This window comes from Serinus canaria, chromosome 2, assembly GCF_022539315.1.
Source record: "Serinus canaria isolate serCan28SL12 chromosome 2, serCan2020, whole genome shotgun sequence".
Classification (NCBI taxonomy): domain Eukaryota; kingdom Metazoa; phylum Chordata; class Aves; order Passeriformes; family Fringillidae; genus Serinus; species Serinus canaria.
Window position 1 is genome coordinate 135728552 of NC_066315.1, and position 19722 is coordinate 135748273.

General features: G+C 34.7%; 1 protein-coding gene across 3 annotated transcripts in view; it reads right to left on the minus strand.

The window, feature by feature from the left end:
- Positions 1 to 19722, minus strand: part of CSMD3 (CUB and Sushi multiple domains 3) — a 579290-nt gene that overhangs the window by 383687 nt on the left and 175881 nt on the right. For all 3 annotated transcript variants that reach the window (XM_050970810.1, XM_030234789.2, XM_050970809.1), the window contains exon 5: positions 10606 to 10813. In XM_050970810.1, coding sequence (XP_050826767.1) covers positions 10606 to 10813 — 208 coding nt within the window. The remainder of the gene's footprint in view (positions 1 to 10605; positions 10814 to 19722) is intronic.

Genomic DNA, 19722 nt, shown 5'->3' on the forward strand with positions numbered 1-19722 from the left:
TATTTTTTTCATTCAGTAGTTTTTCACTGACTCCATTATTTTTACATGGTTCAGAATGAACTGTCTCTATTACAACTTCCCAGGTGTCCCTTTCCTTTGCCCCCTGTTGCTTTTATTTCACTGAGGAACCAATTTTTCTTGTTTTCTCTTTCCTTGTAATGTAGTTACAAGCTCTCTTCATCATTGTCTTTTATAACCTTTGGTAATTGTAATTCAGCAACTGAGACAGTCTTTCTTACTGTATTTTCAAAGCTTCTTAGTATCTTATGCTTTTATTCATTAGTCATGAGGTTCTTTTCTCACCTTTTGCAAAATTTCTTTCTGCTCTGTACATCTTTATGACTGCACCAGGAGCTTTAAAGGTCTCTTACTATGATATATATCTTTCTTTTGAAATAGGATAGCCTGTTATTATGTACTTGATATATTCACTTCCACTTACTTCCAGATCTCCTGTGGATTATATTAACCCCTTATATTTTGAAGTGATTTTGGTAGGTTTTCTAATGCCTGATGTCCTTCTCCCTAGTATTGATGTCTATTTACCCATTAGCAGTAATAAAACTCCATTCAAACTGCCTTAATCCTTCATATTTTTAGACAAATTTTTTTTTACATAAAAAAAACCATCTTACAATGTCTATATAATGCCATTCTGCTCTTTAAACCAATTTCAAGATAACTTAAATCCTCCTTTTCATCAAATAGTCTTTTACATGTAGCTGTTTTTTCAGTTTTTCAGAATACAAAGAAGGCCTCTTCTACTTCAATTTTCTATGTTGGCAGCACTAGCCTTTTCCTTTCTTTTTTTTTTAATTCAGATATATATTAAAGTATAATACCAAAGGATATAATATTTTTATTTTGCTTAGATCAATGCAAACAGATAGGTATACAAAATATTTTATACAGTATTTTCCTTTTTATCTATGTGATTTAGAACCAAAAAAATACCAGCTATTTATCTGGCTGAATACTGTTCTCCCCAATGTCGTCTTACTCCAAACTCTGATTTTTCTCAGGTTTAGTTGCAAACTTCAGTTCACACTGTTTGTCCCTAGATTTTTTTTCATGGGAAAACACAAATATATATTCTCTTGAATGACCCAGTTGCTTGTATCAAATGGTTTTCAATTTGAGCACCACAACAGATACTCCTAACATGAATTCTCAGCCACTAAAGTTTAAATCTATGTCCCATGTTTCCAGGTGAACCCAATGGAAAAGAGACCAGGAATACAAGATATTTTGCAAAGTAGTCTGAACTTCACTGTGTAAACTGAACTAGGCTATTGAAATGATCAGGTTCATGTTTTACCCTTTTTGTGCATCGGTAGCGACCTTTGCACAAGCTAAGAGGAAGTCATATTAAATAGATCAGACTTTTATTTAAACCAAGTTGCATCACTTTTAAACAGCAACACATACTTGAAATTACAAGTTTAACAATTTAAGATTTCTATGGAATCTTTATAGAGCAGAATAATAAAATTTACTGCTCAACTTCACAGCTTTTGGGAAACCTGTGCTCAAAATCACCAAAACCAGATGGAATAGTAACATTTCTGTAACACTCCAATTTATGTCTTTATATGCCTGATGCACAAGACTAGAGTAATAAAAATAATTTCCAGCCTATCTAGCAAAGCTGTGGCTTCAAAGTTCGTGAAATTTTCAGTATAAACGTAACTTTCAGCTACCTAGTTTAAATCCATTTAAAGTTGGCGGAAGGTCTTGCTATTAGATTCATTGTAATTTAAAGCTAAATGAAAAAATAATACTCTAAAGACTGTTAGCCTTTGCCTCTGTCATAATCATCTCTCATTTCTCTCCCATAGGAGCTGAACTCTGGTTTAAATTGCATTAAATACGGCAGCAATTCCTTAATTCCACCTTATTGCAGAATTCCTCTTTTATAACAAACTTTCTGGAAAACACCAGAAATACCCCAAACATAACCAAAATACAAACAAGCGAAGATGCATGTATTTTGGGATTGAACCTCATATTCTATAAATTATATAGGATTGGAAAGTTAGGTAAAAAATTGGAAGCCTCTGTTCAGAATTGTTTTGATTTGTTTTCTTGAAAGGCATAGTGTCAGTTACCAAACAGAAAATAAGCCTTATACAAACAGTCCTTCACCTTACCTTTAACTTCCCTTAGGACATTCAGGACAGCACATTCTTACTCAGAAAACAGAGATGATGGTTTAAGTTTGTCCTCTGACATAAAAAAATAATGGGGAAAAGAATTTCTAGAGCAGTGCAATATATCCACATGAAAGATGTCAAAACCTGTGTTATATTCTTCAGGAAGAAAGAGTATGCACTATGCAGAAGGTAATTTTTCTGCAGGTTCAGAGACACTAGACTGGATACCAAAAAGGCTAATGGAGAGATGTGAAGCTGACTACAACTTACTTATGAACTCTAAGTAAGAAATATCCAAAAAGTCTACTTAGCAAAGAAATAAGAATGGAGTTCTCTTAATCAGGATATATCTTCATTAATAAGCTTCTTATTAGAGGATAGGAAAGTAGTTGACAATGAAAAAGCCTCAAAAAACAACCAAAGAAAACTGCCATTGAAAGTATAGTTTACATCTTATAATTTAATATGATTAAACATTAGATAATGTCAGGTCAAATCACTTAATCAGAGAATTACTAAGGTTGGGAGACCTTTAAGATCATCAAGTCCAACTATCAACACGGCACTACCACTCTAATCCCTAAACCACTAAATTATATCACCCAGTGCCAGATCAAATATCTCTAAAACACCAGCTTGGTGTTTAAGATCCTCCCTGGACAACCTATTCCAATGCGTGACCACTCTAAGAGTCCAATTTTTCATGACCTACTGTATGCAGAAGAAATAAACATACAGTAAATGTACATGACTGGTTTATTTTCATTTTTTACTGACTGTTAGGTCATGGTCAGAAAGTTGTGGATTGCCACTAGTCATCTGCATACTGGATGGCAAAAAATTTTTAAAAAATTGTTCTGACACTGGTTTGACCTTGTGTCGATCATTAATATAATGGAATTGCATTAGCAGATTTAAAATTGTTTAATTGTTTGTCACTGATTCATTTACAAGTGAATTTGCACCCTACATATCCTAATGAGATATTCACAGACCAAACAGATGGACAATCACAAAAAGAAGCGTTAGTTTGTCAAGTTATGATTAGCCCGTTGGGCCCATATAAATAATGTTTTATCTTGTCAGAATTTAATAATGAATGCAAATGATTTCATTCATGTATTCAAAATGTACTTAGCTATTGTAGCCTGAGACATAAAAGTTGGAATTATGAATGCATGTAGTTTACTCAGTGTACAAAACACACTAAAATTTTTATTCAGAATCTAGAAATGAGAGTGATTTGGGATTATTTCTTTAGGGATCACTGCTCTCCCACAACATACTGTGGGGGGATAGAATGTAAGAAAATAATGATAGTGCAGAAGGTAATCTCACACCTGAGGGGTTTCAGCTGTACTAATCCCCAAAGATTAGGAACAGGCCTACCCTTAATAGGCCACACCTGCCTCCAGTAAGAAGAAGAGTGCTACAAAAGAGTGAGTTAGGTAGTTGAGGAGAAGGCTGGAGTTTATTGGCTGTACTGTGAGGAGCTGTCTGTGAGAAATCACCAAGAAGGTATGGAACTTTTGCCATAAAATAACAACAATGTGCCACTTATGTTGCCAAATAAAGTAAATGTGGCAAAGACTCAGAACGTATGAGAAAAAAATGTGAAGGTTTAATTACTCTGGAATGAAACAATTATACATTTTTCAGTTTAGTTGTTCTTTAGGGTTTGAGTTTGTTGTGATGATTTTTCCCTGCCTTATTTTGAGATTTATGCTATCCTAATACACCTTCCCGCACCATACAGCTCACACAGCATAAAACTACTTACAAGTTCAGTCACTGATGTTTCAGTCAAGACAAGAGCAATGTCCCCCTTACTACTCCAACAGTTGCCATCCTGAGACTATAGTGAATGACCACATCAAAACAAGTGCAGTGTTTCACTGCAGTAAGCACACTTAAAGTGCTGCCTGTTAAATCATCAAGCCATCTTCCTACCTCTATTTTACTCCCCAAATCTGCTGTAAGAGACTTCCAATTTTCTTTTCTTTCTTTTTGTTACACTTTTTAAGTATTCATTAGCAAAATCTCTCAGGTCTAGACTATTATTAGCCTGATTTCTACAAAGCAGAGTTACAAATAAGCAACACTGGAAGCATTCTGTCTCTTTCATCAAAGCAGGATTATAGTGACCCATGGAAGCACAAATGCAGTAATCTTTGTCTAAGAGGGATGTAGGAAAACCAGAGTGTTGTTCTTGCATATAAAGATTCAAGAGAACTGTTTTTCAATTTGCTTCTGAATGTTGATAAGACTTTGTGCAATAATATAATCCTATCTCTGTTGAGAAGACTATACATAAAAAGCCCATCCAATGTATAACTGCTCAATTGATAACTGCTGAATATCTGACTCCAGATGAGAATAACTTCATGCATATTAAAAGTACTATCAGAATAATGAAAACATGTGTATTCAGAGAAGGTTTATGAATGTTTCCTTTTGCAGTGCTCCTGAACATAGGAAGTGTAAGAAATTAGGAGCAGCTTCAGAAAAGTTTCCTCAAAAGAAGTTCTTTTAATCACCTTTTGAAACAGCAACAACCAAATACTGTCTTTCTGACATTGTGTACATTAATCAAAATAAAATATTTCGCACCATCACAAGAATGCAATAAATTAATGATACAGTATAAAAAAATATAAAGGAAATAAAATAACTCTGAAGTTTCTGCGCCTATTGCAACCGGGTGGGGGGGAAGTAGCTCTTTGTGTAGGTAGTGTTATTCAACATCCAAGTACCCGAGAAGACAACAGATCGGGCTTTATTTTGACAATAAAGTTGTTCTATTCCTTGAAGAAACAATATTCTCCTCCCTACGTGCCTTGCTGTTGTCTTCAACTCTTGTATTTCCTCCTCACTAATGAAGGGAAAATAAAGGCTTGGTTTCAGCTTGTATCACTTCCTGGTGCAGTTCCTTTGTGACTGGGTAAATGCCTGAGCCAGCACCAGGCAGGGAATGAGTCAGAAATAGAAGTGGGGACAAGTATTTTTTCAAAAGCGGCATCACAGCGGCCATGTGAATTGTTCATCTGTACCACAGTGAGCCATGGGGATTCTGTGCACCTGACTTGTCTGATGCAAATACGTGCTGGAATTTAACAGTTTTCTCACTGAGGCTTGACTCCATTATATAGTTATAAATCACATGTGCCAGATAAGCTTTAGCATTTAGTATTCTAGAGGAAGACAGGACAAATCATATCTCTGCTCCTGTACATATCCCTGTGAGATGGATGGGACAACTTGAGCCTGATGAAGGAAGATCTTCAACCCATGAGCTAGGATTGGCCATGTCAGCCAACCTGCTCAGGAGAAAGGTCATACCACTGCCTATCCATAAGGAAGAAAAGGAACTCAGGAGATGTTTGGACCTCAAACAGATAATTGGTAATAATAAATTCTTGTGTGTTGATTCTGACTGAAAACAATGATTTCTAAATTAGGAAAAAATGGAAAAGCTTTTCCTCCCATATGGGCAGTCAGGAAATTAAGAAGGTTGTCCACAAAGATTGTTTAGACTCCATGTTCGGATAAAGGCCTGAGTAGCCTTGCTTCCCCTAAAAGCTGAGTTTGCTTTCAGCAGTAGATTGGACAAGTCAGCTCCTGAGTTCCCTTCCATGCAGAACTATCTGCTTATAAGGTTTTGTCATTCTGTCTTGCATTTCCTTACAACCCAGTTATGTGGACACATAGATAACAATAAATTCCAGGATTAAACTCTGGATTTACAGCTTGGTTGATTTCTGTTTCCATGAATATGATGATTTCTAGGAATCACATTCTCCTTTTACTAAGCACTAAATCAAAATGCCCCAAAGTAACTTTTATAAGAAGCATAGACTGCAAGGTGTCTACCCTTAAGCGACAGATTTTCATCATGTAACTCGTGTTTATATGAGTCTAGTCTGCCTGCAAAGTTTGAGGCACATTTGTCACTGCACTTTGAACTAAAACCTGAGAAATTAATGCAGTAAACCCCAACAAAACAGGGTACTCGCTATGGAAGGGACTTCTATTCCTTCAGAAACACACAAGAACAAGTAGTAGAAAATAACACAAGAAAAGTCTCTGCCTCCACTGTTAAATATATGATTTGATATCTTATTTCTTTCTTGCATTCAAATCTTTCTCAAGTTTCAGTAAGAATTTGAGAGTACCAGATGTAAAGCCAGTTTCAAGGTCCTTTTCAGATGATGATTGCCAGATAGAATCACACAATAGAACAATGAAGAACATGTCATTAACCTCCACAGTCTCTGTAACAAATTCCCTTCCTAAACACTCATGTGTCTGAACCCTAAACATTACAGAGTGCTTCTAGGAGAGTTCCAAATGACCTTATGGAAATGCCACAGGTGAAATGCTGAATAACCAAGGAAAAAATCAAATCACTGAAGTAAACAGTTAAGGACAGAAATACCTTGCTTCTATGGAAAGCTTTTGTTTCCAAGAAAGCAAAGAACTTCATTTTTGTTCTCAGTCCTTCAGAAAAAGATAAAAGTGATAACACACAATGGATAGATTATCAAAGGCTCAAACCAGATAATATTTTTAGCATTCGTATTCCTCCTATTCCTGATTTTCTGCTCTCCCTGTTGCACAGTTAAGCATTATCTCTGTTGCCTCTGTTCCCTGTTTTAGAAGAGGAAAAGGATTTAGGCACCCCAAAACTTAGGTAATTTTGCAGTGACTTTTTAATTGGTTTTGGGGTTTTCTTTTGTTTGTTTTTTTTATGTGTGGTTTTGTTTGTTTGTTTTGTTTTGTTTTTGCAATTAAATCCAGTAAAATAATTCTATCCATTATCAGTAAACAAACACTGATAATTACAGGAGGTTTTTATGACTGCACTTTGCTTGCTCTATTAATTGAATAAAATTTTCTACCTGTTTGGCTACAACCACAACATTCTTCTGAAATCATCTTTCCTATGATAAGCAGTATCAATTTTGCTACTATTATTTAAATTTGAATTCAACTGTTATCAGATTACAAATTTTTTCATCTGGGGCTTTCAGCATACTTATTAAAATCATATTACTCATAAAACTTACCTTCCTGAGTCCTTCCTCTGAGCATTAAACACAGATTTAAAAACTTTGTATTAGTGAGAAAACAGTAATAATTATCTAAAGCAGTGTCAACAGTCTTCATTACTAAAAAAGAGATTAATAAACTTGTCTCTTTCTAAAGTGAAGTGATTTTTCAAGAAAATAAATGCTGGGCCTTAGGTGGGATTTTTTTCCTCCTATTTTAATCTCTTCTTATGAGAACCTCTGCTTCTTATCTTGTCTGTTTTGCTTTTTTTCCTTCAAAATATTATTACTTTCATTGATACTTGTACTATTGAGGTGTGATTGCCCTGTGCTGCCACATTCATGTCAGGCAGAGTTTTTTCTCTGCAGCCTTTGATATGAGCATTATTTAATCAAGTACAAGTGCATTAACTGAAAATAAACCTAACCTGTTTGGGCACTGGATAAATAAAATAACCACTTTGGTAAAAAGTTCTGATTAAGAATCTGTTTTACTAATGCATGTGTCTATTGAAGATTAATTGTCATGACAGTACACTTAATTTTTAAATGCCTTCTAAAGGCTAATTTGTATGGCAAATAAACTGTCAATAAAAGTGACCATATACCTATCTAACATGGATAACTGCATTTTCCACACACAAAAAAAAAACAACCCCAGAAAATACCCTTTTCCTTAACAGATATTATCTGCCTGCTCACCCTCACTTTTATTACCACTAGTTAATATATTCTTCACTGATATTTCTTACAGGTTCTGTTTATCATTTTGTTCTTTCACAGACCTAGTAAAATGAAATTAAGTCAGGAAATGCTAATTAACAACCAAGCCCTCCAAATATGGAGGAAGAAGAGCTGTCAACTTGTGTATTGGTTTGGCACAGCTTGGGTTTTGGTAGACAAAAAGGAACATTTCACTAGAACTTATTTACTTTCAGTTTTTTGTTTTATTGAAAAAATGGGGAAAATAATTTCCTCAAACAAATACTTTTCCTTCAGTTTTACTTCCAAAATTTAAGAAATGCTATAACTCAACTCAAGCTGGCAAATGTTAAAATAAACAACACGACAACAAGAACTCTGAAGGGCATCCATATAACTTTTTACTATTATTAAAATGAAAATGTCCTATCAAGGTTTTTTTGAGAGAAAAGACTGCCTTATCTGAAATATTATAACAACTGACTAAAAAACTATAGAAAGTTAGCTCTTCATAAAGAATTCCAAGTCTTGTCATATGGATAACACCAGCCTATCCACTTGATGTGTAATCTGACTCTTTATGTCAGTTAGAAATAAAAAGTAGAGATATTTCTTTACACAGCAGAAGTTCAGAAGTAAAGTTTAAGGGTTTTTTTAAAATCAATAGGTGTAATAGTCATATAAAGCACCAAATTTTCTAAGACATTATTTTAAAATACTCATTATCCAGATCAACCAGTAAGTTTTTAGTAATTTTGAAAATTAGGTAAAATTTTTTTTCCAGAATAAAAGATAAAGAACCTGAGTTTAGTTTTAGATTAACTATAGTCTAAGGGCATATGTAGTATCACCACTCTAAATCTAATTAACAAATTGATGTTAATTAAGCTTTCCAAAGCTGTTTTTTCCCAACATATGGGGGGATACTTTTCCGTAATTGAGCACATCAGTCCTATTTAGAAAATATAAATGACAAGCTCAAAAAGAATATGCTCTCATTCTGTTTCTCTACATGAGCAATTATTAAATTAGCATTGTAAATGTTCATGTTTTGTAAACACATAATGGGAATTTCCATATATAAAGTAATCTTTTTATATCATTTGAATACAGCCTTGTATTTATAGAACAAAAAATGAAATCATTGTTTGAAGCTCATAAATGAATAGATAAAAGACATTCATGAAAAATCTAATGCAAATTTAGCTATTCAGGTGATTCATAATGGATGTATGTCATTGGTGTTACCTCATTAACTATTATAAATTATTATTTAAAAATTATTTTAGCTGACAGCTATTTCAAAAGATTTCAGTTTAAGAGCTTGAAAAACTCAATGAAAATTAAGTAATATTCTAATACAGGTAATTAACTATGTAGGTGGCAGTATAAATGAACTCAAATTAGAAAACACTATTTGCTAAATCTTAGACTTTTATTACACTCTGAAGCAGTAAAAATATATTACTTATATGCAACACTTACAGAAACCTGGTCTGATGCTTTTAAAACAATATAGTTATCTAATTTTAGATTTTTCCTTATTATAAAATCAAAACCATTTTATTTGGTCTCTGGTATATTTGGAGGGGGTTTATACTGATATGAAGAAAACAAGACTCTACTGACCTTAATGTGTCTTGCCAACCACTTGTATCACCTGTTGTTCACATGCCTCTGTCATACAGAACATCCAGAAAGCTTCATGAGCCAGTTAAGAGATCAAAATTTTACTGGAGACCCTAACTGTGATTTATGGGTTTGTATACAACTCCTTTTCTGTGAATCAACAGCATGTTTCAACCAATAAAATAAGCAAAAGGATTTGTCATATTGACATGTTTCTTGAGCAGCGTGGTGCTGTGTTACCATAAAACTACCAGACCAGAAAGCCACAGAGTTTATATTTAATGTACAAAATTTATTTTTCCTATTTAACTGAATCTGATATTGAAAGGGGTTATTTACTATTTTATTTCTTGTGCTTGTGTTGCAACACCTACATAACACATCTACACTGAGATTAAGTATTGCAGAAGTCAGACTAGCAAAAATATTGTTACTACTGCTAAGTCAACAAACAAAAAAACAGTCATAAACTTTCGTTAAAGGTGCTATATTTGGAGTAAAACCAGAGCCAAAAAGTACTGCAACTACTCAGCTAAGGGTGTTTGATCTCACAGATCAGGATGGATATTTCTAGGTAAGTGTATCACCAACCATACTCACATTATTTAGAGACCATGCATGTAGTTCTCTGTACAGAAACTCCTCCAGAGACAACCCATGACCAACAGGTGTGGCCAGTGCTAATTCTGCCTACCTCTGTACTGAAAGCCTTTACTTTCTGACATTATGAAACTCTCTGAAGGCTTCAGCAATCCTTACCTGTACAACAGTCCATTCCAGTCTGTTTCTAAATATATACATTTTCACTGTAATAATGGTTAAATGGTTAGACACAATGAGGCAAATGAGTCTACAGTGCCCTTCATCTTGATGCTACCTCTTCACAATATATTTAAAAAACATTTTACAGTTGCAATTGGAATATCAACATTTATGCCATGGTCACAATTATTTCTGTGAACGTCTTTTTTTTTAGCAAGACTACATATTCACAAAAGGAAAAGTAACAAAAAGTTGTATTTTCACATTTCATCATCTTTTTTATTACATTGAAATTGCAATATTTGACTTACCCTACTGTAGGTGGTTCAGAGCCTTCTATTTCCAAATAATCATATTTTTCTTCCATTTGGAAATCTGTAAATATGAGTGAGATTGTATCACCAGGCTCTGCCACAATTGTCCATGTGCAATCTGCGTTATTATGATATTCATTAGGAAAGTTGGGACTCGAGATGATTCCACTTGATCCTCTCATAGTTCCTCCACAAGCATCCTCAGCTGTAAAAAAGATTTTAAAAAAATTAATATTACCCCTTAAAAATGTATACTTTTTTGATGAGAATAGAAATTCATTATTTTTAGGTGAACAATTGCTTACAACTTTTTAACATGTTCGACTTGGAATGCTGCTCCAAAATTAAGGTGTTAAAAAAGTAATTGCTTCAAGTTACCAATTACTTAAGGATGATTATACCTGTGCCAACACACATTTTTATAATCTACTCTTTATTGATAAGTACAAATCTTGATTAACCTTGTTTCAGTCAATTTACAATAGCATGGAAAAATGCCACTATCTCTTCTTTAGCTTTAACCAAAAATGTTTTCATGAATCAACTCAAGTTTAATCTCTATCACAAACAGTCGGACATATGAAGTGCAGCAGTCGCATTATACTGAGAAATGAAACATGAAAATGTTACACATTATATACCAATTCCATTGTCATATTTTATTTTAGTGAGTATCTAGTCATAAGGTTTATTCTTGAGATATCATTTTCTCATTTTCAAGCAGCTGATCAGTTTTCAAACCAAAGCCATTCATGAGTGATTTCTTAATGTCAGATGCAAGATGCTTTCACAATTAGGATGTTTACATCAATGTAATAAGTTTTAATAGATCAAATATTTAAAATTTTACTGTAGGAATACATTTTTCATGTCATATTAAACTGTGAACTGTAAAACGATTGGACCAATCATCACAATGATTTTTTGTTTTTAACGGTGACTCTGAAACCCAAATTACTCTGGTTTTTAGCATATGATCTTACATTGGACATACCAGGCAAACATTGAATATTCACAAAATCAGTTCTAAAAGAACTTATCCTATGATGAAACAATTCTAAAATGATTGGTGTTCTGTATCTTCTTTATTAACAGTATATATGGCTAATAACTCAAAAATTATTTTTGAGGCTCCCATGTCTTATATTAAAATTATTTCTGTGAACTAATAAAATCAATTGTAAATTTAGTGCTTTTTTTTTCAAAAATGGAAATATCTTTCAAATAACTTTAATGGAAATACCATATTGCATTACTTATTCAGTTTATTACCCGAATTTTTGAAACATATTTGAAGATTGTTTCTGCTCAATTAGAGTGCTAGTATGAATAAAATTTGCCCCAGAGTCTGAAAATCCAGTCAATACTGATGAAAAATGAATAAGGATAGGGAAAAAAAAAAAACAACACAACTTAAAGGAGTATAAGATCACAGAACAAAATGTTAAAAATTTTAAAGAATTCTGACACACATAATGGCTCACTTCTAACAGAAAGAAAAAAATTCATGACTCTTTCTTCAGCAGTTTACAAGTTTAAAATACCAGGCTTTGTCTTTTAAAACTTCTGCTAAATTATGCCATGGCCAGATTATAAAAACAAAACAAAACAAAACCAAACACAAAGTAAAAATATATCTTAAATGTCTTCTTATTAATTAGGTAAAGCACGCTGAATCCACTAAATATAATAAAAATGAGAAACCTCATCACATCACAGGTTCTGGCACCATGCTCTGAAAGGAATAATTAATATATATAAATAAATAAGAATATAATGTTTTCCTGCATTACAGACATTCAGAAAAATTATTTTAAATTGCTAGTTTACAGTAGCAAAATTTCCTACTGTATTGCAGAGTTCATGTTCTGCTATTCTCAAATGAATTATAGAGAAACATATCTTAGTTCCGAGAAATACAAACTGCTTACTAACAATGTTGCTATAGTATACCAAAACTTAAAAAATTAGTGTGGCACTATTTAAAAATATAAACAATGTCAATAAGTGTGCAATTTATTCTGAGCCACAGCTGTTTAGGAATTTTTCCAAAGTGTAATTTTGCTACCATCAGCAAAATGACTCAAACAAATCATCATGGTTTTTATTCTGATTCATGTAGCAAATTTGCTACAAATACAATTAATATCATCTGCGTTTAAGTGTTACATATATAACCAAAAGCACACTCATATTAGTGTATTGCAAGCATTAGAACAATAAATAAAAATTTACTGTACTGTGATTTTATTTTCCTCTGCCTACAATATAATTTTGCTTGGTTCAAGTCTTGCAATCAGTTCCCCATAGGTAAAAGCTCCCATCTGTGAAAAGACTGAAAAGCATTATGCCCATGCAAATGTTTGGTGCCTTAAGTTGTGAAGACAGTGTAAAAAAAGATTTGATTTTCAAGTAAATTGACAAACACTGTTGACAGGAGTTCTACTGCTAACTTCATAGTGTACAAGACCCTGACAAATAAAAGAAAGTGAAGTAATTGTATCTTGTGCAACCTGCTTCTAGCACCCCTATTTCTATCACAATTGAAGCAGCATAATTTCTTAGATGTCAGCTATGAAATGTTGCAAATGAAAGAATAACTGGTGTGGGAACATTTAGGAAGAGTAACAGTGGCTGTCTTCATCAATGTGCAACAAGCCCAGTAAGGAGATCTGAACAAGGAAGAGAGGAAAGATAAGCTTTGCTGTGATTTTGGTACAGATTCACAATAATCTCTTTCCATGCCTTTCTGTAACTTTTGAATTACCTCTAACAAACTCCCAAGGTAGGATTCCTCAAAGGTATTTAAGTGCCTAATCTCCTTTTTCCATGGGAAAGGACAAGCCCTTCCATGGGATTTTCTTTGCTCAAGGACCACAGTATACTTGGTGGCTAAAGCAGCAGGATGGGGAAAGCCAGTGTGTGCCTCAAGGACATTTAATCTTAGGGAAAAAATAATCTGTGGTGCAAGTTTTATGTTGCACGGAGTAAAACAGCAGGAATAACGTGAACCAATGAAGAGTGAACTTTGTGAGGAGCAAGGACAGTGTGGCAGTGACCTGGATCTGGCTGGTGTTGGTGACCAATCCTCAAGTCTGCTGCTTCTCCTGTCATGGGCACACATCCTGATGAATGGATCCCAGACCACAACCTATTTTTGAACATTTGGAGGGGAGGATGAAGTCCATGAAATGGGAAAATAATATCTGTCTGTGAGAGGATGGAAGATAGTTAATGAGAATATATTTATCTGTTTAATGGTTATCAAGAGGATTTGAGGATATAATTATGTTGTATGTGTATGTGCTGCATGTTTCCACACCCAATACACACTATGATCCCTGCAGTCAAAATGCAGTAGCTAAATAGCAGTAAAACACCTAAATACCTTGAAAGAATTGCTTGCATCCCTATCCTTTTAATTTCCAATTACCAAACATGAAGAAAAACATTCACAGAAATTGTAAGACAACATTTCAGTGAAGACTTGATAGAGTCTGACATTTTTCAATTACAAATACATAGCTAATACTGATTTATTTTCAAAATCTACTTTTAAAATTCATACAACATACTTTCAAATTAAATTGAATTGGTCATGTACTGGGAAATTTTATCCAATACCAATCTTCAAATGTGATATGAAGGCATAAATGCAAAAAATACACTTACTGCCAAAATGTCATTTTTCCTAACATATTTCTCTGATCTGAACCATATGCTGAAAGGGGAAGATTTTTCAAAGCGATATGCAAGAGGGGACTTGGCATTAAAAAGCTTTTCAAGGTATTATGAATTCAAATTAAGATATCTGTTTGAATATGCATAAGGGCTCTTGTGCAGAGGGAGTATCGTTGATATCATGATGAGTGATGATTATGAAAGTAATGTTTTGGGGGTTTGGTTTTTGTTTTTCTTTTTGTGAGCATAGATTGTTTCTATTTATGTTCATAGATACCTGCAGGTTTTTATCTCTCTTCTTTTTTTTTTGGCTTTTACAATCTTATGATTAAATGCCCATTAAATAGACAAAAAAAGTGAAACGTGTACAAGTTCAAATAATCTCCAGTGAAATCTGATTTCAGAAATTTTTTTTAAATTCCTGGTTCACTGTTTGCTGTTCATTTTTAATAATAAATTTTGAAAATATATTTCTCTAGTTTTGTCTTATTCGATTTTCTGCTTTTTCTTGTAGCTTTCAATGATATTCACAATAATGTTACGTAAATATTGAACAGTAAATTCAGTAAAATGAATGATCCAAGACAGGCAATGTCATCAGTGATTTATACAGCATGCAAATTTGTGGAGTTCATTAAGAATTCAAGGAGATTGCATGGTAGATCAAGCTTTAATCTGGTACACAATGTATCACATAATCTTATCTATCTAGATATTTGTAGCAAATTAAACAGTTAAATTTTCTGCAGGTCCTCTACTGCCTTCACAAAAAGCTCCCCTGCTTCAATTTAGTTTCTTACTCTGTTTCTTCATTGGATGTGCTACAATCAGCAGAATAGAAACTAAGCAGGCTGAAGTTAAAAACACCTTAAAAAGTGAAACTCACTTTTAAAGTCTGTAGTATTATAGTCTGATTATGAAACTTGCTAATGAGTACAGTAATAGATCACATAGGCACAAAAATATCTTTAGGAAACTCTATAGCCAATGCCAGTTCCCTCTGCTTCCTCCTTTGCACAAACAACACTCACTGCTTTTGTTTCCTGCCCACTTTTCTTGGAGAGTCTGCATATGTCTATTGCAGAACTCCAGCAGTGCCAACTGTTTTGCTGTGGCCTGTGATTTTAATAATGTCATTGATCTCTGATGACATGAAAAGTTGCAATTCTTGGGCTTCCCATGCCACATTTGCTTGCATACAGATACTTGAGAGCTGTTTCTGGTCACCCCACTTCATCAAAGAGAGTGCAAGAAAATCCCTCATCAGTCTGTTCTGTGTGTACTCTGTCTGATCCTCTGCTCCTCAATAAAGCTTCAAGCTTTGGTAACCAACCACAAAAACCCAGTGGACCTGGGTCAAGGACCTTCTCATTAGGTTAGCAGGATCTTGCTCTGCTAAATAAAAACTAGCTCTTCAATTTAGTCTCAATAATGTGATGTTTAGAGTCAGAGATTAAAAGAATGGATCTGTATGGTATAGAGATCAGGATCTGTAGTATATTGTATATTGTATTTATTTTATGTAATATTTTGCTACCTTCTAGAAACTCCAAAATATAATGCAAGATATATAAATGTATAATATCTGAGAAATATTTATATGTTGACTTTTCTACAAATCTATAGCAATGAAAATATTTCAGCCTTTCCTCATAAGTTATGCACAAAGAGTAACCTTACAGATTTCAGAAATTGAAATATAAGGATTGCAAAACATCCATCAACTGAAAATCTTTCAGGATAGCTTTGCAGAAGATTTTTCATCTTTGACTTACATACAGTTTATCCAGCTTTTGTGTAGAGGGACGTAAAACAGTTCTTGAGGACAAATGAAAGTCCTATTTTCTGTCTTGATTTGTAAAACCCACAGATTTTAAATTCCAAATAAACCCAGTGATGACTATAAACTGACATGATTCACTTCTTCAAATCTCTTGCTTTGTCTTTTTGTGCTGTATACCAGTAAAATTTATACAGATTTGACAGCCAGCAAAAATTAAAAAAATCAAATAATGCATCTGTAGCTAAAGAGGTGAGGAGTTTAAACGGTCCTTGAACATAGGTTAAATGGAATAAATTGCCCTCCCACCTACCACTGCTGAGATAGAACCACAAAAACTACCTATGCCAGGGGAAAACACTTCAATACCCACACAGCCTGGGCCTGCCTGGAGGCCGGGGTTGGGCAACACGGGTGACCCGTGAGGAAGGCGGCCGCGCACTGCCCGGGCCCGGCACGGCCGCGCGCTGCCCGCACTGCGCGGGCCCGGCACGGCCCCACCGGCACTGCGGCCTGGCCGCGCTGAGGGCAGCGGGCACCACGGGCACCGAGGCCACCAGGGGAAGCACAGTGGGGCACTAAGGGCACCGAGGGCACCAGGGGAGGCACAGTGGGGCACCAAGGGCATGAAGGGCACCAAGGGTGGCAGGGGAGGCTCAGTCAGGCACCAATGGCACCGAGGGCACCAGGGAAGGCACAGCAGGGCACGAAGGGCACCAAGGGTGGTAGGGGAGGCTCAGCCAGGCAAGAAAGGCACCAAGGGCAGCAGAGAAGGCACAGGGGGGCACCAAGAACACGAAGGGCAGCAGGGGAGGACATGATTCCATGAGGACACAGCAAAGGATGAGGGACAAAGGGGAGCTGTGGGCGCTGTCCCCTCACTGCCGGTCGATGGCTGAAATAAGGAACGTGAGGTGCGGCAGGAACGAGGGGAAGGAACAGATGGAGCCAAGGTGAAAGCAGAGGAAATCTCTGTTCTCTAAGTGGTCCTTTTTTTTTTTTTTTTTTTTTTTAATCCTGAATCAGTAACTAAACATTTATATTACATGGCAATAAAGTTCAGTGATATCCTGAGTTGCCCCTATTTTCTCCAAGGGAATGTCATGCTATGGATGTTATTTAGGCGAGTTGGACTCTCCTGTACTAATAAGAAAAGTAACTGTTTTCTAGTAAATGATGCACAAAGATCTCATTTATTGTTGTTTATTCTATAAAGAAGGAAGGAAGCATTTAAAAACAAGTAAAGTCTTGGCACATAAGGCCAATACTTTGTCTTATTTTCAAAACCAAAACACTAAGAAAGAAAAAACCAAAACAAACAAAAAAAAACAAGACCAAAAAAAAAAAAAAAAAAAGGATGCAGCCTCCTGAACTCTTATCTCTATAATTTGTTAAAAATGTAAAAATGTACATAGAATTTTTTTTTTAAACTTTCTGTTTTAGTAGACCAGAACTTGAAATTGATGGATTAATTCACAATATTTTTAAAATAAAAATATACAATTTTAACAAAAATACACAGTCTGTATATCGTCAACCATGCCTTTACTGCTGTTATCCAACAAAAAAAAATAGATTACTCTTTTTTCTCACATAAAATTAACTTTGAGAAAAGATTAGTGGTTTTATTGCTTACAAACCAAGATAATTTAAATTAAAATATTTGGGCAGGACTTGTATGAATTTAAGCACAACAGAAAAAAATATAAAGATTTCTTGATGATCAAACTGTTTCCTATTTCTTTATGAAACTATAAAGCCTAGAAGCTCTGCAGCATTAAGATACTCATTTAGATTTCATGGTTCTCAACCCTGATATTTACTGTTTAAGATGCTGAGGGGCAAAAAGCATAAGACTAAATTCATTAAAAATTAAATACAGAGGAAAGCGGAAATTATTTTAGTTGATTGCTTCAACAAAGCAAAGGAAAAAAAGTTACCTAGAAGTAAATACATCAATTAATCAACTTGAAATTCAACTATTTTTTATTTCTCATTATTTTTAATATCTGCAAGGAAAAACGGTTTTAACTATGATTTATAAATGTAATTTTGTCTTTAAAATTTGTCTTGTCTTTAAACCAAGCATGAAAAATGTGAAAGATTATAAATAACATAATACTTGAAATTTTAGAAATTACTAAGGATCTTGTGGATTTTGTTGAGGTTTTCTATTTCTTGAGAGAAACTACATCAAAGTATGAACTTGGCACTGGCTGATTTTTACACCTGGTTTTGCAGTTTTGCCTCTGAACCACAGAAAATTGTAATAAATTATTGTAATTTTAAAACAAATATTTATGGAAATGTATAAAATAATGGCAATGTTGTGTTTTAACCCAGCGGGCAACAGAGCACCACACATCCACTCACTCCAAACAAGTAACTAAGTATTTGAAGTGGCACTTGTTTTATTTGTCTGTGGATATTTTACTGTATAATAGAAGTTGGTACCTTTTCTGTGAAAATCATGTGGTGGTGGAGTTAGGAAGAAGGCTGAATCCTAACAAAAGCATCCAGTGTCATCTGACAGACAGTGCCTGCAGAGAGGAAGAGTAAGTGCTTCCTTGGGATCAGTTTACACCCCTTAGTTTGAAGGACCTTCTCAGGAGAAGAGTGTAGCAGGCAGGATGTGAAAGCCACCAAGAAAAAAGCTTGCACAAATTGAGATTGTACTGGGTTAGCGTGGCAAGGTTTTGGTATTGGGGACTGTAGGTGTGGGCTCTGTAAAAGTCAGGGCTACTCCCATGGTGCCAGTTCAGGATGCTCCCAGATAGAGCTCCACCATGAGTAAAGCTGAGGCATTTAGCAACAGGGGTGTGCCTCTGTGGTAACATATTTAAGAAGAGTGAAAAACGCTGTGCAGCAGCAGCAGAAAGAGAGAGAGAGAGACAGACAGACAGAGACAGAGACAGAGAAAGAGATGGAGAGAGTGAGTGAGTGAGTGAGTGAGTGAGTGAGTGAGTGAGTGAGTGAGTGAGTGAGTGAGTGAGTGAGCGAGGAGTGAGTTGGAGATTATGTTTGCCTGGAGAGGCTGTGGAACTTACAGCCTTGGAAATTTTCAAAACCTTATGAGCTGCATAGGACCCAGAGAAAATTTAACTGCCTTTAAAGTCAGACTTGAGAGATCTGTTAGATTTGATAACCTCTTGTGGTCCCCAAATAAGTTCTCCTGTAATTCAATATAGTTCTCTTATGATAGCTTCGAGATAGAAAAATAATATCGAAGCAAACTGAAAAACGAAAACAGTGACTCGTATTGTCACAGAACTAATTCTAATACAGAACTAGTTCTAATACAGAACTTGTATTGTTTGAATTCACTTACTATTTTTTAAATTTTCCTGCACATAATCTAGTAGAGCAAGATCGGGAGAAAAAGAATACTTCCTTTGTTTTATTTTCAACTCTCTTGACCTGATTAAAAGTTTTTTTTTTTTTTCCTCAGAACAGGTGCACTATTTTAAGTTTTGCACCATTCAATGGAGAATGGATTTCAATGTGTACATCTTCAGTTATTTTTATCTTAGCTTTAAAAATGTTGGAATGAGACCATTTCAGTGTCTAAACCATCAAGCAAGATTTCATACTAATTTTCAGTATACATTTAGTATAGGGCTTTAGAGGCAACTTTCATTGTCTAGTCCTTTGAA